At 47.8% G+C, this 23,525-nt stretch overlaps 1 protein-coding gene across 9 annotated transcripts in view; it reads right to left on the bottom strand.

Annotated features, from left to right (window-relative positions):
• Nucleotides 1-1,097: 1,097 nt before the first annotated feature.
• Nucleotides 1,098-23,525, bottom strand: part of phf21ab (PHD finger protein 21Ab) — a 41,383-nt gene continuing 18,955 nt past the window's right edge. For 3 of the 9 annotated variants that reach the window (XM_085168866.1, XM_085168865.1, XM_085168874.1), the window contains exons 2-19: nucleotides 19,987-20,026; nucleotides 19,803-19,854; nucleotides 19,638-19,727; nucleotides 18,276-18,308; nucleotides 18,122-18,187; nucleotides 16,469-16,621; nucleotides 16,168-16,383; nucleotides 14,772-14,855; nucleotides 13,425-13,766; nucleotides 11,950-12,069; nucleotides 11,260-11,311; nucleotides 11,097-11,176; nucleotides 9,922-9,982; nucleotides 8,582-8,805; nucleotides 8,066-8,221; nucleotides 7,675-7,750; nucleotides 7,497-7,600; nucleotides 1,098-7,076 (exon numbers count right to left, since the gene is read on the bottom strand). In XM_085168866.1, the coding sequence (XP_085024992.1) occupies nucleotides 6,348-7,076; nucleotides 7,497-7,600; nucleotides 7,675-7,750; nucleotides 8,066-8,221; nucleotides 8,582-8,805; nucleotides 9,922-9,982; nucleotides 11,097-11,176; nucleotides 11,260-11,311; nucleotides 11,950-12,069; nucleotides 13,425-13,766; nucleotides 14,772-14,855; nucleotides 16,168-16,383; nucleotides 16,469-16,621; nucleotides 18,122-18,187; nucleotides 18,276-18,308; nucleotides 19,638-19,727; nucleotides 19,803-19,844 (2,628 nt within the window). In that variant the 5' untranslated portion in view covers nucleotides 19,845-19,854; nucleotides 19,987-20,026 and the 3' untranslated portion in view covers nucleotides 1,098-6,347. The remainder of the gene's footprint in view (nucleotides 7,077-7,496; nucleotides 7,601-7,674; nucleotides 7,751-8,065; nucleotides 8,222-8,581; nucleotides 8,806-9,921; nucleotides 9,983-11,096; nucleotides 11,177-11,259; nucleotides 11,312-11,949; nucleotides 12,070-13,424; nucleotides 13,767-14,771; nucleotides 14,856-16,167; nucleotides 16,384-16,468; nucleotides 16,622-18,121; nucleotides 18,188-18,275; nucleotides 18,309-19,637; nucleotides 19,728-19,802; nucleotides 19,855-19,986; nucleotides 20,027-23,525) is intronic. The other 6 variants (XM_085168867.1, XM_085168872.1, XM_085168869.1 and 3 more) reach the window with 6 other exon arrangements.

Below are 23,525 nucleotides of genomic sequence, written 5' to 3'. Positions count from 1 at the left end.
ATGGAGGCTTGTTGGTGTTTTGATGCCCCGGTCAGGCGGGTTGGCTCCTCAGGTCTTCAACACCTCCAGCGGCATTGACCCTCCACCTCCGACAGGGGGCGCCACTTAGCCACGTCTCATCTTTTAGTGCAGTTACACATTCGGGCGAACATTTGTCATCACGTTTGTTCAGCCTGATATGGAAAAAGTTCGATCGTGTTTTTAGCAGTTTGTTCCGCCGCGACCACGAGGCTCGGGGTAAATGTCTGCGGAGCTCAGTGAACGCGGCTCACGCGGTACATCTGGTGTCTGCGGTTTTACTGAACAAATGATACAAAACGGACAGTTTACCGCAGGAGCACAGACGGTGTGAAAGAGGCGGCAAAGGGGAAAAAAAAAAAACATAGCAGAGGATGGTTTCGATCCATCGACCTCTGGGTTATGGGCCCAGCACGCTTCCGCTGCGCCACTCTGCTGCACGTGAGAGAGATCTCACGGGTCTGTATATAAAGATCACACACCACGACGCTCAAATCTGATTGGTGCTTTTCTCTTTTGGCGGGTTTCAGATACGGGAGCTTAGTTTTTAGGGTTTGGCCAGTTCGCCACACGCTTCAGTCCGGGAAGCACACGGGCACGGAGCCGCGGGACGACAAACGACCGGAAGTCATCTTCGTTGTTTAAAAATGACGCCGGGATTCAATCAGAGCTGAACTCTCGTATTTTTACCGTGTGTGTGACGAGCGCCTTCCTTTGTGTCCGATCTTTAGCGAGAATAGCCGATCAGGCTCCCGATTAGAAACGAGAAAAAAGCAAAACATTTTTGTCTTTTCTCATATCCACAGCGATGGCTTTGTGTTTGAGTCTCAGACAGCAGCTCATTTACTTTGACATTTTTCATAGAGACAGGAGAAATAAACTCCGCAAATATCTGGAAAAAACACACGAAAATCTAATATACATAATTCAAAAGCTACGAAACGAATCAAATTAAAAGACAAAAACGATTATAAAAAAGGAAAAATATTGTAATTTATAATACAGGGGCCGGCGGTTTTATTGTTAGGGACTATACAAACATTTGTTCTTAATGAATGTGGCTTCTTTCTTAAAAACAAAATCTTAATCAGCCCGAGAAATAAACAGGCAGGCACCACACGGTCTGCTTTTCACAATTTATTAACAAAATGATAAAATAAATAAATACAAATTGATCAAATGCTCCTAATATCAACTCCTCCCCATGTTCCCTACAGTATTTCCTAAACACTGCATACAAAGAATTCATCACAGAAGAGGCTCAATACAGAGGTAAGAATCCCACCAGACCAGTCACAATGTCAGGCCAACAGAAGACACATCTGGAACAGAAGTCAAAAAAATAAACACATTCCTTTCCAAAATCATTATGAAAAAATACAAACAATTATACAAATATTCAGATTGTGTAATTACCAATTTACACATTATTCAGCACACCAGGTGAACTTTTTCTTTATTCATATCGCTACAATGCATCTCACCAAATGGAAGATAAAAAAAGACTTTTGTTTTTTCTTTTTTTGAACTTTTCTTTTTTTGCACTCAAACACACCCCGATGGAATCAGCTGTGGATGAGGTAAGAAGCTGCAGGTGTACGTTTGGGTCCAGACAGATGGGCGGGCGGGCACGAGAGATTAATGACGTCATGTACCGACAGAATACTAGAAGGCCACAATCATGACTTGATCGTTTTAAAACTGATACAACTTAAAAGTCGGAGCAAACTACCTCGCAGGAACGACCCCCCAGCACAGTCTTTTGTTTTTTTAGAATGCATGAGCGGTTAATGTGAGCACGGGCGGGAATGCACGAGCGCGATGCCAACGCAGGAAAACGACATCCGTATGATATGCAGAGACGAAATGTATGCTCTCAGTGTTCTTTGGATAAGTTCACCCGGACGGCTCGGCGAAATCGAAACTGAGAAGCAATTTAGAGAGCCTTCCTCCCCGAACCTTCGCAGCTCTGCTGGGATCCCAACAGTCGGCACGCCGCATCAGCCAAATCAAGACTACAACGAAGAACCTAAACCATGGATGTATTCAGAGAGCTGATGCAGGGCAGACGCTCAGATCTCCTGCTCTGTAGCCCGGCATCACCTAAACCTCGGCCAAGCCGTGAATCAAACAGTCATTGAACAAAGCAGAACCAATCAGAGCAGCGATTTCTCTGTTAACCCACGAGCCAGACAAAGCTAGGACTACTTTTTCGATGATCTTCCGCCTGCGTTCCACTGACAAGGTGCTGATGAGGTCAAAGTTGGGGTAACTTCCCAGAAAGAAACACAATCCGTCGACTGCGTTCATGTTTGAACAAAGCGCTGGTCGCACTTGGGGTGACGTTACTCCAAATCCACAGGCTACTTCTACCAATCACTGGTAAGCGTTCTGCGGTAGGACCGCCCCACAAACGGCACCGTGTCAGTGGAGACCAGCTGTCCAGTTCTTCTTCATACATCCATGGAAAAACCTTCTGATTCTGAACAAACCCTTTGAACGCAGATGGTCGCTGCAACGTTTAACACCTAAACGGCGCGCTCTGGCATCCGCGTCTGCCAGAACGCCCAAAGAAAAGAAAGTGACTCGAGTTTCACATGAAAACGTAAAAATAAAAGCAGATGCATATCAAAAAAACGCTTCGACACGTCTGTTATCAAAGTTTGCATAAAAAGGCATGCGCTCCGCTGCCGCCGCTGCACTGACAGATGCTCTTAATCGGGTCAAAGTTTGATCATGCCAGACGCCTCATGTGACCTGATTTAGCAAACTCGGGCGTTATCTGAAGCCGAAGAAGAACAGGAACAGTGCAGAAGCAACAATGGACCTTTCAAAATAAAACGAACGCGAGTCCAGCCAGGAAATCCGGGCAACCGGGATTCATACCTGCGCTCTGCGTTGCTGACCAATCCCGGTCCGATAATACTGGTCAAATCAAAAAGTGCATCACAACACAGCTCCGACTGCTTCTCACCAAACGACCTCTGACCTTCGCGTCTGCACAGGTGTTTTTTTTTCTCTGAATGGAAAAGTTAATCACAGAAAGAAACGAAAATAAAACACATTTAAGGCAACTCCTCTATTAAACATCAACAAAACACTATGCGGTCGATTTCAAACGGCATCATATATGAAATGTAGATTTAACTTGCATTGACTACTGGCAGCCTGAGGTGGAGGGACCGAGTTGTGCTCCGGAGTTTGGGGGGAGCTCCTGGGACGGGGGACCGGAGGGTCATACGGAGGGGTTAGTAAGGTTCTACGAGTCACAGTGCAAGTCAAGAGACAAATATTATCTGCTGTTTGAAGAAAGGCACTCGAGGTACCTACTGTACAGAGGGAGAGTCCAGTCTGACTGGAACACAAGTTCGGGCTCTTTGAAAGAAAAGCTTGATGACTACTCTGCTCTACCCATGAGTGAACACGGCCTCGCGTGATGAAGAACGCCGACGAACAACAAAACACAACGAATGATACTCAGAGGGACCCGGGGACACGTCAGTTGCCTTTTTTCTTTTTTTGTTAGAGTTGCATCTCTGGCTCGTCTTTCCCATCTGTGTTCGAATGGCCGAGCTCTTCTGACCGACGGCAAACGCGACGCGGCGGCCGAACGCGTGGAAACGTTTCTGTGGGATCTTCTGAATGAAGGCAGTCTGTATACGAGAACACCGGGTGTCCGATATGCCGACTTGGTCGTAGTGATATGAAGTTAACGGTCACCTGCAGTCGCCCTGCAGCGTGTTCACCTCTGCGGTCACCGCCACGTGCACGCCGCTAAACGCCTTCTATTCCAGAGACTGTACAGGTGTTAGCAGGAAAGTCCAACTACTGACGCTTCATCAGTAAGCAACACAGGCTGACACGCTCTCCTCTGCTGCTGGGCCTACCCCACACTCACACAGCAGAGCTCCTGACCTGCCTCAGTCACACAGCAGACGGCGCCTGGCACATCCAGTGTGCTGCTTGGATGCTTTGGAGCTGGCCGTGTCACTTTGGCGCTCCATCGTTTTGGATTCCCGACTCAAAGGCCACAAAATCTTTTTACTGCTCGAGGTCATCGCTCGACTTCTCGACCAGCTGCAGAGACCAGAGCAGCGATACGGAGCTCTGCATCCAGCGGCTCTAGTCCCAGCGAACGTGCACGATGACAGAAAACAAACGGCGTCGGCACTCGGGGGCGACTGAAACCTGGGCAACGATGCTCCAAAACAGCTCAAAGCAAGAAAGCGACAGAAATTCCAGCACAACCAGAGGCGCCGTCATCGCCTCGCTCCCAACAAGAAGCCAGCAGCGACCGGCTCAGCAGACCCACCTGAACCGACAGCCACAAACGACAGCGCCGCGCTTCGGCCACACAGAAAGAAAAGAGACGCGTCTGACCGCGAGGGGACGAAGGCGCTTCTCGGGCCGCTCCTCCCAAAAACAGGAACTACGCACGTCAGAGGTTTGTGTGTCCTCCGAGAAAAATATTGGCAATGTGGGGGATAAGTCACATCACAACAAAGAGATGCATACTCTGTTTAATTCCATATTAACATACAAAAAGCTCTTCAGCACTTCTTTGTAATGCAGCAAGCTTGTGCTTTAATCTCAGGATTATCGTCCTTTGAGATCCGTCGGAAGGAGCAGCTTCGTACGACGAACCCTCCGTTCGAAGGAAAAAAGTTCCTTTAATGTTATTGTTTAGTAAGCTCTCCTGTCTCAATCTGGGGACTTCCAATTTCTGAAATGGTAGCATCTAAATATCTTACAACGCCGGCGATTTGATCTTTCGATACAGTAAGTGGACTTGTCCCTGCTGAATTTGGGTACGTCGTTTTGGCAGTTCAGGATTCAACAGAAACGCACACGATGCAAAGACGACCGCTTCAAAAAGAGGACTCCTTTGTGTGTGGATAATGCCAGTCCAGCAGGTTCAGGAACAGAAAGCACTTATTCTGAAGAAGACTAGGAAGACCTGAATATCTTTTCCTATAAAAAAGAAACACAGCCCAGATATAGTTTGTGTGTGTTGACATTGCAATATTGCAATTTCACATTTAGTGCTCACAGTTGACACACTTGACTCACGAATGAAAACTCAATCACTACACTTGACCGACACCACTGAAAACATCTGTTCGGCTACCGAGCCTGTTCGACCTCGTCCTTTGTACCTGTCGAACGCGCCGCTCGGCGTCTTTGCTGCCTGAGCTCAGGTGGGAGGAGATGGGGAGAGGATGGGCCGTTTGGTTACCGGGTGACTGCGAGTGGGAATAACGTAGGGATTACGGATCGCTCGGGAAGTCTTTCCAAAGGCGTCAGTGTGCTTCAAAAGAGCGACGATGCCGAGGCCTTTAAGGTTTCTGCAATAACGTTGTGTGTTGTTCTCACCTGGGCAGGTGAGCCCGGGTTTACACCAGCAGGTGTACGTGTGGTTTGATGAGCGGACGTGCTGCCAGTCAGACCCACATGCTTCAAAGCGCCAACCGCCGTCTTTAAAAAGACGATGTCTGAGGAGGGTCTCTGGCTGATATCGAAGGTTATCAGTCTAAGGTGTGATTTATCTTTCGCTCCCTTCAACAGTTGTTTGTACCCAGCTGTCGGGTACCCGGTTAAGTTAGGCCGCTCAGCGTGAGCGGTGTTGGCTAACGCATCATTTTCTCTGCAAAGTTCTACGTTTGACTTCCGATCAAAAACACCCAGATGTGATCCAGATTCTCGGACTGTTTGCATCTGCGGCGCCTGTGGTTGGTGCCACTCTGTGTTTGAAGCAAACTGAAGCCTTTTCACAGTGAAGGGATGCACGGCTTCTCTCCTCACCGAAGAGATCCGAGGGTCGGACGATCGGGAAGGTCGGGACGGACGGTTAAGGTTCATGGTCGTTCACATTAAGTTCGTTGGGACGAGGGCACGAACAGGTTCATTTATCACAACACTGCTTTCGACCAGTAACCCCTGACAGATGTTTGGCTCCACGTTCTCGGCGTTCTCCGTGCCCATGTGAACCGTCTCCCCACCTCGCAGGGAACAGGGGCCACTGGAACAGGCACACACTGGTGTGATGATGAGTTAATCTCCCTTTGAGCATTCCCACCATGACGTCTATCGCTAATTGGCATGATGACACTGGTGCGCACGCCTTCCTGTACCCAGCTCCGTGGGTGGAACAGCCTACGTCTTCCCAGAGTCACGTGACTTGGGCTGTATATCTACCATTGACACAGTCTGACAATACAATGCAAACAAACAACATTTATACAGATTGGCAACTTCAGGGCACCACACGGTGCAAGCAAGAGTCTTTTTTTAATATATATGTTTGAATCCCCGACTGACGAGACGCCGCGTTACTTTTTATTGTCCAAACTGCTGACGAGAGCTGGCAAAGAATGCTGGGAGGGTTCTGAGGTTTTGCTGTTGTTGGTGTTGCTGCCATTGCTTCCGGCGATCTCCTCCTGCTTCTTCTCTGCCGGCGTCTCTGGGGGGTCGACGGCAGCTGTCTTGTTTTCAGAGCCGGTGGCGGCGTTGGCGCCGTGGCCTCCGCCGGGGCTCTGACCGGGACGGGCTGGCTCGGCTGTGCCGTTGGTGGTGGCGACGGCCGAAGAAGCGGGAACGTTAGTTGCCGCGGCTACCTCAGTCTCAGGCTTGGCTACGATCTCCGCCTGGAGACCGGTCCCCGTGTTAGCCCCTCCCCCCGGCCCCGCCTTTCCGTCCGCCCCCACGCCGGTGCCGCTATCTGCCGTTAGGGCCGTGCTGTCGGGCTGGCCGGAGGCGTCTCCGCCCGTCTGGCGGCTCCCCGCGGCTCCGTGCTCCTCGGGCTTGCTCCCTTCGGTGATGACGCCAGCCAAGGAGCTCCCCGCCTTCACCTTCTCCGCCGAGTTGACTTTGGGCGGAGCTTCAGAGCTGACCGCGGCCTCAGCCCTGTCCGGGACTCTCACGTCTTTGCCCTCCGTCTCTGCCAGAGCCTGGTTGAAGTTGAAGGCTTGGATGAGGCGAATCAGGTGCTTGACTTTGTCCAGGGAGAGCTGCATCTCCTTCTGACGCGCCAGGATGGTGTTTTTGGTCTCCATGCATTTCTGAAAAAACGAAAACAGGTTTTAGTTTCATCTCAAATAAAGAGCAGTGACAAGTCACAGAAGCTGACGTTGGCGGCAACTGCAACAACAGTAAAAATCCCCGTGACTGTGACGCCGTGAGGACGAGCGTCTGTCCCGGAGCTGTGCTCGTTTACGGCGCACAGTCCTGCTCGTCACTGCTGCTACTGCAGCCGGAGAAACGCTCTGAAACATGCAGTTACAGTACGACGAGCTTTTCATCGCTTACCAGCCCGACTCAGCATCCCTGAGGCAGCTCGCTCAGGACCTGACAGCTAATTATCCAACATCCAAACACAAAAACATCACAGCAGCTGACCGTCGTCCCCCTGCTGCAAACTTTTAACAACTTTAGCGCTGCACAGATTATGACCGAGGCATAAACGCGTGCGCTGAGCTCACTGTTATGGAGTTGCTGAGCTGCTTGACTCTCTGCTCCAGCTGCTCGCGCTCCAGCTTCAGCTCTGAGCTCCACTTCATCAGCTTCTGCTTCTCCTCTTCTTTAGCTGCAAGACAAAGAGAGTCGGTCAGAGCTCGCCAGTCCCGGCAGACGCGAGACGCGAGAAAAAGCTGCCGTCACCTTCTTTGTAAGCGATGTAGGAATGAACGATAGCCAGGGTGCCGGGCCAGGGAATGGCTTCCTCTTTCTTCAGGATCTGGAGAGAGAAGCTGGGAGTTTTCACAGAGGCGGAAGCTCGGAAAAGAGTTCAGGAAGACAAATTTAGCCACCACCCTGCGGCGGGGCCGATACGGGGACGAGCAATGGGGTGGATGGATGTGAGATGCAGATCTTTACACAATGAATGAGACAGAAGCACAAAAGAACAATACTGCATCACGTTTCTGCTTACAAAGGATCGAACAGTCCTAAAGTCCAGGCCAGCGTGGCAGAAGGCCCGCCGGAAGCACATTGCACAGTCTGGACTGCAGTACCCCCTCCCCCTGACTCAGGATCAGTCTGCTGCGGTTACCTGATCTTGGCATTTTGGACAGATCCACATGCCTTTAGGAATGGTTTTCAGGGGTGGATCCAGGCAGTCCAGGTGATAAACACGAGAACACGTGTCGCACATGAGCAACTGGCCACTGCGTCTGCACACAGTGCAGAAGTCCTCATGGATGTCTCCCTGTGAGGAAGAATTGGACCAATCAGTTTCCCCACCAACCATCAGCGGAGCGGCAAGGCGGGGGCGCCGTGATCTGGTTTAGTCTACAGTCTGGGCTTGTTCTAATGACATGTGTTGTGTTAATCGAGCCCACACGGGGGGGTTAGAATGTGCTCTGCAGAGTTATCAATGACGCTACAGGACGCTGTTCACTTTGTAAGGCTGAGTCAAAGTAAAATCAAGTGATGAGTGCGATGGGTGTCATGGAGACGACAAACTAATGGAGGAGTGCGAATGGTGACAGAGCTACTGGGCCAAAAGGAGCGTGTGTGACGGGGCGTCCAACCCTCTGAGCTGTCCGTCTCCCCCATCGTTACTTACATCCCCAGAGCTGGGGCTGGGCAGGGGGAGGGGATGGACGGGGCTGGAGGGGGAGGTCGGGGTGAGGCTGACCAGGTCCGGGACGCTGCTGTATTTGGGTGGACGACCTGGGTGAAATGAGACAGACGACAAAGACGGAAAACAAAGAAAAAAGAAAGATGGAGAGGGGGGAGAAACAAAACAAACATCTGTATGACATACCTTGGAAAGGGAGTCTTCGTTGGCTAGCATGAGTCAGGGTGAGAGAGGAAGAGGAGGAAGAGGAGGAGTCAGAAGCACAGACAGCAGGGTTAGTGCTCCGAGCGAGCTGACGCCAAGCTCTAGTACAAAGCTGCCCGTGGACTCGTGTCAGAAGTCAACACCCCGGGGGCCGACCTCACGTTCCCACCTCGCCTTTTTGTACGAGTGGCTCAGACTGTCGCCACTTAAAAGTCATAAACGGCTTAATACGGTATGAGATGCATGGACCCGACAGGCACGACCTGCGAGCCGTTACTGGCTTCACAAAGAGCCGCAGTTAGAAGACAAACAGGAAGAGATGACGAGAGCGGCTGCAGCGAGGTGGAAACCCGAGGCCGGCGTTTGGAGGGCGAAGGAACAGTCGAGCATCAGCGCAGACACTGACGCAGACTTCCTCCGCCTCTTTCAGGGCGTGTTAACATCTGACACCACGAGCTGCGCGTGAGGTTAGCGTCTAGCGTTACGACGTCTGCAGCTCGACTGTCGGAAAGTGTGATGTTATCGAATCAGAAACACCGTTAGTCGTGTTACCAGCGGCGTGGCTCCCAGCAAACAAACATCATGGGCGTTAACTGGGAGTCAGGGTGTTCCTACAATCCCCAGAATGCATTTCAGCTCTTTCCAGAGAAAACAGAGGGTCTAACCGGATTCATCCTCCTTCATCGGAGGCTCCGCAGCTCTGATCACCAACCATCGTTTCAGAGGGTCTGTGTCTGCGTTTAGTCTGTGAATCAAACCTGACATCATCGGCACTAAATGACGCAACACGCGGGCGCGTTTCAGCCCGTTTGGAGCTTCAGAGCCTCGACGACAAGTGAGCATGAATCCGGCGGAAACCCGACTGAAGCGACAGAGACAGGAAGCAGAAGCAGGAGAAAAGTTTGACAGCACGTTATTAACACCGAGCATCAGATCAGACACTAATCTACTGTTTCTACTCTTCTTCCACTCAATGAAGCACACACACACACACACACACACACACACACACACACACACTCTTCTCTGCAGCTCTGCCTGATTCTATTGTCATGCATCGTTCAGTCTCTACTGGTTTCTACTGTCATTTCTATCATCTTTGGTCTGTTTTTCATACAGACCTCTCTTCCTGGTCCCCTGGTGCAGAGGGCTGTTCAGGTAACTCACTGCACTCTTTTTCCTCTGAAACCAAAGAGAAAAACGTCGTTAAGTCGCTCAGCAGGTGAAATATTGGTGAAAACTACTTTAACCCTTTAAGACCGGCCATAGAACCAAGTCCACCAGAGCTTATATTATATGTTTACATGCTGTGGAGCCATTTTTGGGAGCATTTCAAGTTGCTATACATCAATACAACCATTACAGCCTAGATTTTAATAATATGTCTGCATTAAGTTCATAGTAATTACATAAATTGCAAAAAAGTGCAATAAACTACAAAAAAATTGAAAATCGTTTTTGTTTTTTTAACATATATTTCTAGTTAGAGAAATTTAAGAGGCTTATCCCTCAAAACTGTAAATACAAAAAAGTTGCACAAAATAGTTTCCCACCACAGGAAATTTATTTTGAGTGTCTTCATAGTTTTATTTTTGAAATACACCAATTTTTATACACTGCAGGAAAAACGAAAATAAATATTATGATGCAAATTTGCAAAAAAGCAGCATATGCATCAAAATAAACTATTTCCAGCAGTGCAATATGAGTCCTAAGCATCCCAGAAACCACACAGAAAGTCAGAAAGTCAAAGATAACTTTTAAAAACACCAGTATAGGCTCATGAGGCCCTGATGGTAAAAAACTACATTTCCGCGAAAATGACGTCACTTGCGGTTTCGGGCAGGTCATGGTGGACATGCGATAGTTCGCGCTGATGGACGTAGGAAGTATTACAAACAGCTGATCGGATCAGCAAAGCGTGTTTCTGGAATATTATGTTTTTGTTGCTGCAAGTGCTTTTTATGCAGTTTTTGCAAAGCTGTATGTGGAAGGAAACTGTGACCGAGGACAAGCTGATGGCATAAGATGTAAGTACAACTCCTCCGGTTTCATATGCAAAAACAATTATTGCGCTAGCTCACGTGGTTGTAGAGCTACCGGGATTTAAAAGTAGTTACGTAAAACAGAGCGTGCTGCTCTGACCGATTTTAAAGGGTTAATCAACCTTCGAGCTTATTAAAAAAATGTTTGGTTTTATTCTATCACTGCAGAAAAACAACACAAACTCGTAAACGAGTCATCGTACTTTGCTCGACTCTACATTCAGAAACGTAAACGGGAGTCTGGGACGTACCTCGGGTTCAAACACGGCGCCGCTGTACACCGGGTTGGCCGTCGTTCTCCTCTTGCGCTCCTGTCTTTTGCTCTGAATTTCTGCAAATAAAAACACATCAGTTTCCTGCAGGTGTTTGCTCGCGCAGCAGCTTCACGACACCGAGACTGAAACCATCGCTCACCTTCCAGGTGGTCGTGTGTTACCAGGCCCAAGGACACCATGAAGGCCAGTTTCTAAAGGAGACACAGCAGGTGACTCATCACGCTGGCAGGTACAACAACAAAGTTGTGCGGTACACAAGCGGCACCAGCAACACGTGCTCCAAGCATCAAAGTAACATCTGCACGTCCTGACACAGAAATCCATCTTTTTAAAATGAGATGCAGAATGAAAGTATTTTATATCGATGCAGTAAAGCAGCAGAGTCAAACCCCACCCAGGCACACAATGAAGCCCCACCCACTCTCTCCCTGTGGCCCGTCTTCCTTCTCTCTCCCCAACCGGTTGCAGCAGATGGCCCCGCCCCTCCCTGAGCCTGGTTCTGCTGGAGGTTTCTTCCTGTTAAAAGGGAGTTTTTCCTTCCCACTGTCGCCAAAGTGCTGCTCATAGGGGGTCATATGATTGGGTCTAATAATATAAAACACCTTGAGGCGACTGCTGCATAAATAAAACATCGTGCGCCTTTATCTCCTTTCATAACATCAGCCTGTGTGTCTACGTTTGAACTACAGTATAATAACAATATGTTTTAATAACAATAACATTTACTTAAAGATATTAACATCTGGAATTTGCAGGTGAAACGTGTGACAGCAGAGAAACGGTTTGTGCTAGAAAATACACGACTTGTGTGTCCCTCTGTGGGTCATACCTCTGGGTTCTCCTCTTTCTTGGGGGGCCTGGGAGGAGGAGACACAGGAGCGGTTGAGGAGGAGGAGGACGGGAGGCTGACGACGACGTGCTGCTCTGTTCCTCCCGGTTTAACAGTCTGCTGAGAGAAGACGAGACGAAGACGGCGAGCTTAAGTCACAGAAGAGCGACGACACTCGCTCCTTTATATTTTCATTATTTCTATTTTCTGTTTTTCAGTGAAGAGAGAAGCAGAGGCCTCCACACGGCCATCGTTCACAGACCCGAGGGTCGAACAGGCGTCCAGACTCCAGTGAGAACCATCAGCTGCAAACACGGGACCTTCAGAGGGTGTGACAGACACGAGCAGACGACGCCCTGCACGCAGCTCTGCAGCGCTGACTAATCATCAAGTCTAACATACTAACGAAACCCAAACGAGCTGTGAGCGTCCAGCTGCCCGATGCTCCAGCCGGAGAGCAGGTACGCTTCCTCTGATCACCGCTGTCGGGAAAGCAGCAGAATTTAACCATGCGGGCCAGATCCACGTGAGGTTCTCCTCGTCTATGCAGACACCAGCTTTATAAATCACTTCAGTACTTTTAGAGGGAAAAACAGCTGAAGTCTGAGAGGCCTGTTCGTTTCAGTGCTGTAGTTACCTGAATCACCACAGGGGGGTGCTATACTGGCACATAACCCTAACCTGTAAATGAACTAAAACTGATATCCAACCTTTCAGCGCTGGACACAGACCTACAGCGTGTCGGAGGAGCAGCGGCACACGAGCGCCACCTTTAAATCTTTAAGGTCATCGTCTCATCGTTTAAACATCAGAACTACGAAACTATCCAAAACTTTCTGAACGTAAAAAGTAAGATTTAAGAGCACGATTCAAATATTTCACATCCTGCTGTGGCAAACAGTGCAGTACAGACGCAGTACTGACGCAGTACTGACGCAGTACAGATGCAGTACAGACGCAGTACGGACGCAGTACTGACGCAGTACTGATGCAGTACGGACGCAGTACTGACGCAGTACGGACGCAGTACTGACGCAGTACTGATGCAGTACGGACGCAGTACGGACGCAGTACTGACGCAGTACTGATGCAGTACGGATGCAGTACGGACGCAGTACTGATGCAGTACTGACGCAGTACAGACGCAGTACAGACGCAGTACGGACGCAGTACTGACGCAGTACTGACGCAGTACTGATGCAGTACGGACGCAGTACGGACGCAGTACGGACGCAGTACTGACGCAGTACGGACGCAGTACTGAGGCAGTACTGATGCAGTACGGACGCAGTACGGACGCAGTACTGACGCAGTACTGATGCAGTACGGACGCAGTACGGACGCAGTACTGACGCAGTACGGACGCAGTACTGACGCAGTACTGATGCAGTACGGACGCAGTACGGACGCAGTACTGACGCAGTACGGACGCAGTACAGACGCAGTACTGACGCAGTACGGACGCAGTACCTTACCTTGGGCTCAGTGGTCAGGCTGCTGATCTGGATCGGCTGGACCGGAGTCTGAGTGGGGACGGGGGTGGGCAGGGGCACCTGGGCGGGGCTGGCGAGGCGGGTGGGTGCAGCGGAGACTGGCGTGGTGATGACGATGCCCGTCAGCGGGGCGGCGCCGGTCTTGCCGCAGGGCTGGCCGTTGACGATGCGGACCTGGTGGATGGGCGCCGACGACGACAGCGAGGACGAGAGCTTGGTGGCCAACATGACGGGCCGCTGCAGCAACTGGGGGGCCGCCATCATGGGTGGGGGAGGGGCCGGTGCGATAGGGACATTGGTGGGCGTGGCCAGCTTTGGCCGGACCTGATGACGACACACAGCCAATCACAAATCGGCACAAAAATGACCTGATACTGCCAGGTAACGCCACCGTGGAGCTCTACCTCAGCCTGACTGAGCCGACCTGCTGCTGCTGAAGCAGAGCAGTGTTACAAACACAGATACACCACATCACACGCTGAGTAAAGCAGCGCCAGCTCTGCTACCACACAAGCCCCGCCTCCAAAGTCCCCGTCTTTAACCACACCTACAGCTCACTCTCAGGGAATAAGGTGAGGCAGGGGGCGGGGCTTCAGAGGCACAGGCACTGCAAAGCTTTAATGTGTTATAAAGCATTTAGTCATTAAACTCTAACAGTATAAGATGTACACATGTAACCATGTACTGGTAGGACAGAAAGGACACGAATCGTTTAGACTTATTAAAAATGGAAAAATACATCAGATAAAAAAATCACCAATAAGGTCAAACGTGATTGGTGGAGGGAAAAAAACAAAACGTAATATTGTTAACAATATTTAATCGTTTTATAAGCCCAACCCTTCAAACTTGATACAGAAGTACTCGAGTATTTGTTCTGAGCTGCTCCTGGTAGGACGACTTCTGAGGCCTAACTCTGATGTTTTGCGGCCCGAGCTCCCGGTGGCGTTACTCAGCACAAACACCGCCCACGTTCCTCCAGTGGAAGGGTTAAAACACACCGACAGCCAGAAACACAAAAATACCAAGAAGCTGCAGGAAACAAGCTCTGACCAAAGAAAGGTAAAAGACACTGGTACACAGGCAGGAAACCTCTGAAACACCTGCTCACAGGTCAGTCGGGAAATTAAAAGAAGCACAACGAGAGGAGAAGTGATGAGTAAGAGGCAGCACACAGAAAACAATGTTTTAGTGCCACGGAGCAAGGCATGAGCGTGTGCTTCGGCGCGCTCCCGCCCTCTGCTGGAGAGTGAGCACGCCACGTCGGGTGGGCCACACACACTGATCTGAGGGGGTTAGGGTTCGGAGGCGGGTCTCACAGTGACGCACCTGTGGCTGAAAGGCGGGTCGAGGCGTCAGTCTAGGAGGCGGGACAAACTGAGGAACTTTGATTGGCTGGGCGGCGGCCTGCACCTGAGACAAAACCACAGCAGATTGTGGATCTGTGCTGCTGACATCTGACCGACACGTCTGCTGCGCTCGGTTCAGGACGCGTCGCCAAGCGTTGACAGCAGAGCGTGGGAGTAAGTAACTCTGAGAACACGCGGTGGATCGCACACCTGTGGGCTCTGCTGAGGCAGCAGGATGGAGAACTGAGCAGCTGCTTTTGCACCGCAGGAACGAGGAACCCCGCAGGGACCAAAATCGGTCTGGTGCTGAAACTTCGGGGTTGGGTACAAACCCAGATCTACTTTTTAGAGCTCATGGAGTCATGCCCCATCCCAGCACCGCACTGTAAACATACATTTACTCTTATTGGCTAAATGTTTCTCAAAAACTATAACAAAGTATCAATGTTCCTCTGGATGTAGCGACGTCGCTACATCCAGAGGAACATTGATACTTTGTAACATCCAGGTTACAAAGTATCAAGTATCAGGTGTTTTGAGTCAGCGAGCTGCCTCCGGTCTTTTCCTTGAACAGATTCCTGGGAGGAAAAGTTCAGAGTCCTTCACTGAACCGTGTGCAGGACACTGTGACCTCTGTCAGTTCCTGCATCCAAAGCAGAGACCAACACCTGAAGCAAACCGGACCCTCGCCTGCTCCGAAACCTGAAACACGAGCCTCACCTCCAGGTTTGAACTCATGTCAGGGCTGTTCGACAGCTGCGCTCGTTTCTGTCGTCTGTGCAGTATTTGAATCACGGTGGTTAGCAGACCTCAGGTGGTCGTGCTGTTACATCCTGTCCACGCTGCTAAAACAAGTGTAAGTTTAAAGGTAAGGCAAAGCTGCAGAAGTGTTTCAGAGAACGACGGCTGCAGAACAATTTAAAAACGACCTGCTGTGTTACGATTCGTCATTTCGATCGCTCCGACTTTTAAGCGTTTTTCCCTTTGCTCTGCTCTTCTTCACCTGACATGTTTTTAAAGATGGCCCTCGCTGTGATCAGTTTACCCCATCAGCATCGAGGCCCGCTCAGGAAGTACCTACCCACGCCCAGAGGTGGTACTTTGTTGTGTCTGGCGGCCCAGGAACGGGCGCAGAGATGTTCCCGCGGTGGAAAACCACCTGGAAAACCCTCAGTCGTGTCGTGACGTGTTCTTTTTGCAATCATGCGCCTCTGTGAGGGGAACTGACCCCCAGAGGGAGATGCTAGAAGCTGCCGCCGCCACAGCCCGCTCGAGCGCTTTCAGAGAGTCACGTGAGAGCGCACGCAGGCGGGTCAGCAGGCGGCGGTCTGAAGCGTCTCCTGAGCTCGAACAGATCGCGCCGACAGCGCACTTACCACCATGGCGTTCTTGGACACCAGCCGCATGGGCTCCGAGCTCTGATTGGTCAGCTTGCCGGCCACCTGGAGGTTGATGGGGGCGTTCTGCGAGTCGGGTTTGGTGATAGCTGTGGTTACCATAGCGACGGTGGGCGGGCGCTGCGGCAGGACGGTGCCGGGGGCAGCTTTCAGCACCAGCGTCTTTGTGGTGAGGACCGGCGTCACTGTCAGCGTCTGCGGAGGGAGAATTTAACCCACGACACATTTAAAGACAGTCGGGTTTTAAGTCATCGTGTAAACGCCGCGTCGGCTTCCATACCTGCTGCAGCGCTCCGGCTATCTGCTGGCTCTGCAGCGGGTTGGCCGGCTTGATGTCTCCTCCTCCTGGAGGAGTTTGGACCTGCAGCTGCAGCTTGGCCTCCGGCTCCTGCTTCACCAGCAGCTCCTTCCTCAGCTGCTCCACCACCTTTTTCTGCAGGCGAGAGCACAGCACATTATTCCCGCAGCAGGCGCCACTTCTCCATTCAAAAAAGCTTTATTGAAACAAAGTAAGGAACAAACGATATAACGGGGGGGGGGGGCTGAAGGGTGTGGCGGCAGAGGGTCGACGCTCAGAGGAAAAAAGCTTTTTAAACTTTACTTTGAGGCGGACTCTTATAAAAAGTGTGTTTTTTAACTGGTGATTGTTCATGTGATCATTTAATTTAGAAAAGTTACTGTGAAAATAAGTAGAAATAAGTAGAAATAAGTAGAAATAAGTACCCAAGCATCTCTGCATGACTGAGGGGGAGGGGGAGGGGCAAAAGAGAAATAAGTGAAAGAAGCAAAAAGAATGAAAAGCAGAAGAAGAAAGGGGCGGAGCTCAGGAGGTCACGCACACACTGGCGACTGAATTCTCAGTCGGAGGATAAAGCCCATCTGTTGCTTAGCAACAGTCGACTCAGAAGCAGGAACTTAATGGAGTGAAACACAATGAGGACGCCGCGAGAGAGAAAGCAGAGAAACACAGAGGACGAGGAAAGTGGCGGCGCTGCTTTCAGAGAACTGTTTGACCTTCTGCCAATAACGTGCAGCACTTCAACCGCCGCCGAATGACAAGAAGAAGAAGCAGGAAATCATTTCTTCTCCTGAACTTCCTTCTGTTACTCTGAGCCCGCCCCCACGCTCCGGCTCGTATTCCCACTGAGGCAGTTTCATCAGGTGGGAGCCGAGCTCAGCGCGAGACTAATCTGCCGACTCTGAAACCAACTTTAGTCATCTGTGGTTACACAAGATGCCCGCCTGCACAAATACGCGGCGTTCTGTTTCCCCACAATAATCGGAGCTAATCCCGACTCCAACATCATCTCAGCACACTTCAGTCCGCACAAACTCTCGTCCAACAACGTCTTCTTTAATTCTGCACGATGTCGAAGCAGCGAGCACAAAATGTTTCACACGCAGAACAAACACAGCGAGAAACACGCAGGGAGATAAAAATAGGAGGCACAATGAAAGTGTTCAAAAATAACAGAAGACAAAGAGACTCAGAACGTGGCGTAACACTCAGATGCTCATCTGATCCGTACATCACAGGGACCATCACCAAACAATCACAAAGCCACAGAGAAAGACCCCAAACACACAGAGTCAAACAACAGGAGGAAGAAACGACCACTGAAGCTCATGAAAGAGACCGACCCAGTCACAAACTGACAATACTCAGAGACACAAACATGCACCGCTGTTGTTCATTAATAATGTTTGATATCAGAACGAGCTCATGAGGTGAGACTGTACCACTGCCCTGAGCTTTGGCCTCAGAGCGCGTCTCCTACAGCTGAACTTTAGCGTCTGTGAAGCTGAAGCTCCGAGCTCATGTTTCTTTGTTTGAAACGACAGCTCGGTGAACTCGCCCTCTAATATCACAGAAGGTCACGCTTTGAACGAGCCCACGGACACGAGCTCGTTAGCACAAAGCTAAACCGCGTACCTGCTTCTCGCTGAGCGCTGTGATCTTTGCTTGAAGTTCGTGGAGCTGCTTCTTCAGATCTGCGTTCTAACAAAAAACAAATGCCATGAAAACAAACGTCTGAAAAGTTTGAAGCTTCAGAGGTGCTGATAAGAAACAAGAGCTTGGACCTTACCTGAGGGTCCTGCTTCATCTGAGCAACCAGTTTCTGCATAAAGAAGAGAGAAAACAGATCACGCTGACACCTGCTGTTCATCACAGGGAACTGCACCCGAAACAGAGCAGCGCTCGCTCTGATAAGGATCATATATGAACTAAACAAACAAATGAAAACAGATAAAGAGACCACACCTGACCCTGATTTCTTTTTCCCGTTTTACCATCACACTATGAACATTTTCAGCTTCTTCATCGCTTCATTTAGTGCAGCAAACATCCACGTTTTCAGGGTGAAACACAGATTCAGGCTCCATTAAAACACAGCAGGCCTCACAGTCTGCAGACTGAATGTGGCTTTACTCCCCTACTACAGTCTCACTTTATTTTACTGCTATTATAATGCACTTATATGTCCCTCCACATGTCAGCTACACTAGGAGGTAACAGGTCAGGTTTTCCCCGGAAACAAAGAAATAATTAGACTGTAGATGAATTTAAGCGACGCGTAACTTCAGGTAATTATAGTAATATCAGTATATTATTAGTATTGTGTTATTTCTTCTTTATCTTGTGGAAAAAACAATATTTCTAGCACCTCCACTGTAAGCGTGCTGCAGTTTTCAGGGTGGTTTACTCCGCCCAAACAGTGCGACTGTGACGCTGTAACAAACTGTAACAAACTGTAACAAACTGTAACACTGTAACAAACTGTAACAAACTGTAACACTGTAACAAACTGTAACAAACTGTAACACTGTAACAAACTGTAACAAACTGTAACAAACTGTAACACTGTAACAAACTGTAACACTGTAACAAACTGTAACAAACTGTAACACTGTAACACTGTAACAAACTGTAACAAACTGTAACAAACTGTAACACTGTAACAAACTGTAACAAACTGTAACACTGTAACACTGTAACAAACTGTAACACTGTAACAAACTGTAACAAACTGTAACACTGTAACAAACTGTAACAAACTGTAACAAACTGTAACAAACTGTAACAAACTGTAACAAACTGTAACACTCCGACGTTATGGTTTCACATTTATGGTAAAGAAAGGACTGACTGAACATCAACATAATGAATATTAAATAACAATGAATCCACTTTATGATCTGCTGACATGAACTTACGTGGAAACATTGTTTTCCCTGTGAAACGACTTAAACTCACAGTATAATTACTCCTCAGGCTCCTGTAAAAACCACCTGTTGCCTCCTGATTCGATCCGTATATTTGTAGTAAAGGAAGCAGGTGTGTTCTGTGTGTTACTCAGTGTCCTGCCTCAGTGCGTTCATGCAGACGCTGAACTTTGAAAAAGAAGAGCGAGCGGCCGAGACAGGAAGCAGCTGAGGCCACAGCGTACCTGATGGATCTGGATCTCCACCTTCAGGGCCTCCTGTAACGTCTGTAATTCCATCATGGATCCAGTCAGTCTGCCAGCCGATCGATCAGCCTGCACACACAGAAAGGTGAGACGCCGGTGTTTCAGGGCTACGCTTACCACACCTGTGTGTGTGTGAGCTCTCACCTGAACACTGTCTCCAGTAGGAAAACCATCCAACTGAAGCATGAAAGTGGTGCTGCAGAGGAAACAGACACATGATGACTACAGGGCAGCTCACCTCACAAACAGGCGCCGAGCGTCATCGCGCCCAAACATCAAACACTTCATTCACATCAGCATTAATGAGCCTCAGCGTAACAGCACTCACCACCTGGCTGTGGGACCGGACTCCACCCCTCTGTGCTGCCCTGTAACACACAGCAAACGCACACGTTACAGGCCCAGTGTGCTTAGACTTTAAATAAAAGACGACAACGATCACACCAACAGTCGGTCCTGAGCCAGCACAACTCGGCAGGCGTGCAGCGGCACACACCTTCAAAATAAAACACAAGTCTGTGGACTCGATTTGTACGTCCTGCTGATGTTTTCTGAAGCTTTCAGCTTCCTGTGAATGTTTGCTGTTCACATTTTAAGATGATTCTTTTTATTATTTGGGTTTGTTTTTCTTTGCTCCAGAAAACTTTCACATGTGAGCCAAACCTGATCAGGTCACGCTGCCCACAGTGATTCAGAGGTCATGTGACACACCAATCTTTGATACAAATGAATTCAAATCAAAGAGGATCGTTAAGAACGCGCCCTGTGCAGTACTCGCTCGTGTTTCTCTGCTGGAGAGGAAACAAAAAGAATAAACTGACACATTTTCCCTCAAAAACACAAAGAAAATCATTCAGAGAAGATCATCATCATCAGAATGTGTTGCATCACCAGCCTGTTAGCTCATCCCTGCCCCTGCAGCGCCCCCTGCTGTGTGGATGCCAACATTTACATGTCTTTGCATCAGTGAGACAAAAAACAATCTTTAAACTAAAAACAGCAGAAACAGGAACTAAAATAAGGGTCAGGGCCCTACAAAGTGTCGCCAGAAATACACCCAGGGTCCTGACATGATTTATTATTTATGACGAATCCACGGAAGAAGTTAATCAAGGAAAAACATCCGCATCATGTCTCTGAATGCTGTTTGGGGTTAACGTGAGCAGCACATCAGGAAAAAGTACTCAGGAGTACAAAGAAATGGAAATACTCGAGTACTTCACACCCCAGCCCGTAACCTGCAGACAAATGAAGTACCGAAGTACTCATAAAAACTGTAAAAGCTACAAAATAAAGTGCATAAAACATAAAAACTGCTTCATTTTTACATTTTTGAAGTTTCATTAGAATAAAAAGAAAAGAAAGAAGTGCACAAGTACTTTCACTGTAAGTACACACAAGTATTATAGCCTCCAGCTTGTGCCGCAAAGTACTTTGAGTGATTGTTGGGTATTTTGTAAGCTTAATTAGTACTACATAATCCTCTGAGGTAGGGCTGTTAGTTATAACGATATATATCGGACGACGATATAAAAACCTCTATTGTTTCATTTTACACTATCGTTTGTTTCGTGGTGTCGCGAAATAAACTGTTTACGGTAATATTTGTTCATGGTTCTGATGTCACTGTAGTTATTATTAAGTTCTCTCTTTCTCTTATATTTAATATAACCACACTACGGACGCACAAGCGCCTGTTGACGGTAACACCACAGCGTGTCCGCTTGTTTGTTTTCCACATAAACCTTTCACAATAAAGCTCAAGATCCTGTTGAGACTTTTCAAAATAAACGGAATCACATAAAAGAGCAGATTATTTATGGATGAGAAGTAAAAAAGACGCCAGGTGCTAAAAAATAAACCTTAGACTCAAACGTTAGAACAGGCTTTTCCCCGCAGCACGCCGTGTAATAAAAACAAAGAAAACGGCGCCGTTACAACTTATGTCTAAAAATGTATCGTTTCATGCATCGGTTAAAACACTCGACTCCAGCTACATGACGCGCAGCTGGAAACACTTCACACAAGTCGAGCTGCCCGAGATTCACAGACTTTACAGAAAATGTTACATTTTTGTGATTTATGTCGTTATCAGACGATAGATGTTTTATATCAGGAGATGAGATTCTGGTCATAACGCACAGCCCTAATCTGAAACATAGTATCAAGTAGTGAAAAATAAGTAGTAAAGTACCTCAAAACTGCACTGATGATATAGTAGTACTACTATGTGAGAAAAACGATTCAAGTACTTCCTGTTTTCAAATCCTCCGATTTATGGTTGAAAGACTGAAAGCTGAAACTAGTGCAGTAAAAAGTACTTTTACCTGTAAAATGTGCAGGAGTACACTAGAGAAAATACTCCAAGTACCTCAAACTGTCGTTACATGTGTCGTAAATGTACTACAACACAGCCTGTGACCCGGGAACGGAGTACTGCGATTTAATGTTTACTACTTCAAAAGTTTAAAAACAACAAAGTAACTGCAGTAATAATGCAGTAAAAAGTACAACATTTAATGTAGTACAGAGTATTAGTAAAATCAGATTTAAATACTCATCGATGTCGTCGTTCATCAAGTACTTTCCACCACAAACGTGGAGAAGTACTTAAAAATGTAGTATTCAGATAAGCTGAGTGCAGTAAAAAATACTTTTAAAGCAGTAAACAAGAGTATTTTAGCTTCCTGTACTGAGTTTCAGGCTGTGGCGTGAAGTACTTTTTCTTAGTAGTACTTTGATTTCCTGTGTTGTACTTTAAAAACTGTAATTACACAAAAACTGTGCAGTGAAACAAAAAGTACTTTGACTTTCCTTCAAGTTTAACCAACTCCATTAATACTACAAAGTACTGCATTAGTTCATACTACATGTGAACTCATTCAGAGGGAAAAAGTACCTTAACTATAGTACTTAACTATTTTGAAGTACTTATTATTATTAACCTAGAGAAAAATACTACGTCATTACTGTAAAGCACAGACAGACTGCAGCCGTGTACTCGGATCCTTTTTTCCAAGTACATAAACATATAAACTAAATACATGTAGTACTGCTGAATCTGACTCACAGTACTCCGGTCTGTTGTTTTTAAAAGTACACGATTTAACAACTAGACCCGTTTTCCAAGTACCTCAATACTACACAAGATGCAGTAGTGCCGTATTACTAATTTAGTAGAAAGTACTTCATGTCCAAAACTCAACACCTGAGTCATGAAGTACTGTGATTTTCTGTGCTGTAGTTTAAAGTATTACTCTGATACTTCCTACTGAAGTAAAGTATCTCTATGCAGTATTAGTATTTGAGGAATCTACTTCTCAAGTACTTGAAAACTAAAAACAGGGGAAAGTACTCCATTATACAACTGTCACTGAAAAGCTTTAGTAGTACTAAGAGAATAAAACTGAAGTACTTCCAGTTTCTGAGCAGCTCAAACACGTATTTAAGTTCAGTAGTACTCTGATAAAAGTACTTTAAACACAGCCTGAAACCTGAGACAAAGGGACTCAAAGTACTTTTGTAAGTACCTGCAGTAACAAAACTCTTGTAGAATACAAGAACAGAGAAACAAAAACTACTAATACTCTGCTTTATGAGTACATACAACTATTAAAACTGCAGTATTCAGTAGTAAAAAGTTTCCCTTTGAAATGCAGTCTAGCGCAGTACATGTACAGTACCTCAAACCTTAGTTATTAGTAGTAGTACTGTAGTACTAATTAGTAAAAAAAGACTTACTTCCATCTTATAGTTTAAGTACAGTACAAGTACACAAGAGGACAAATAAACACCAAAGTACTCCATGGTCCAGGTCATTCAAAAATGTACTTATACATTGTAGTACTGCATTACAAAGTACTTTAA

Source organism: Neolamprologus multifasciatus, chromosome 7, assembly GCF_963576455.1.
Source record: "Neolamprologus multifasciatus chromosome 7, fNeoMul1.2, whole genome shotgun sequence".
In the NCBI taxonomy this organism is placed as follows: domain Eukaryota; kingdom Metazoa; phylum Chordata; class Actinopteri; order Cichliformes; family Cichlidae; genus Neolamprologus; species Neolamprologus multifasciatus.
Note: the sequence above shows the minus strand (reverse complement) of the source record. Positions and strands in the feature narration are given on the sequence as shown.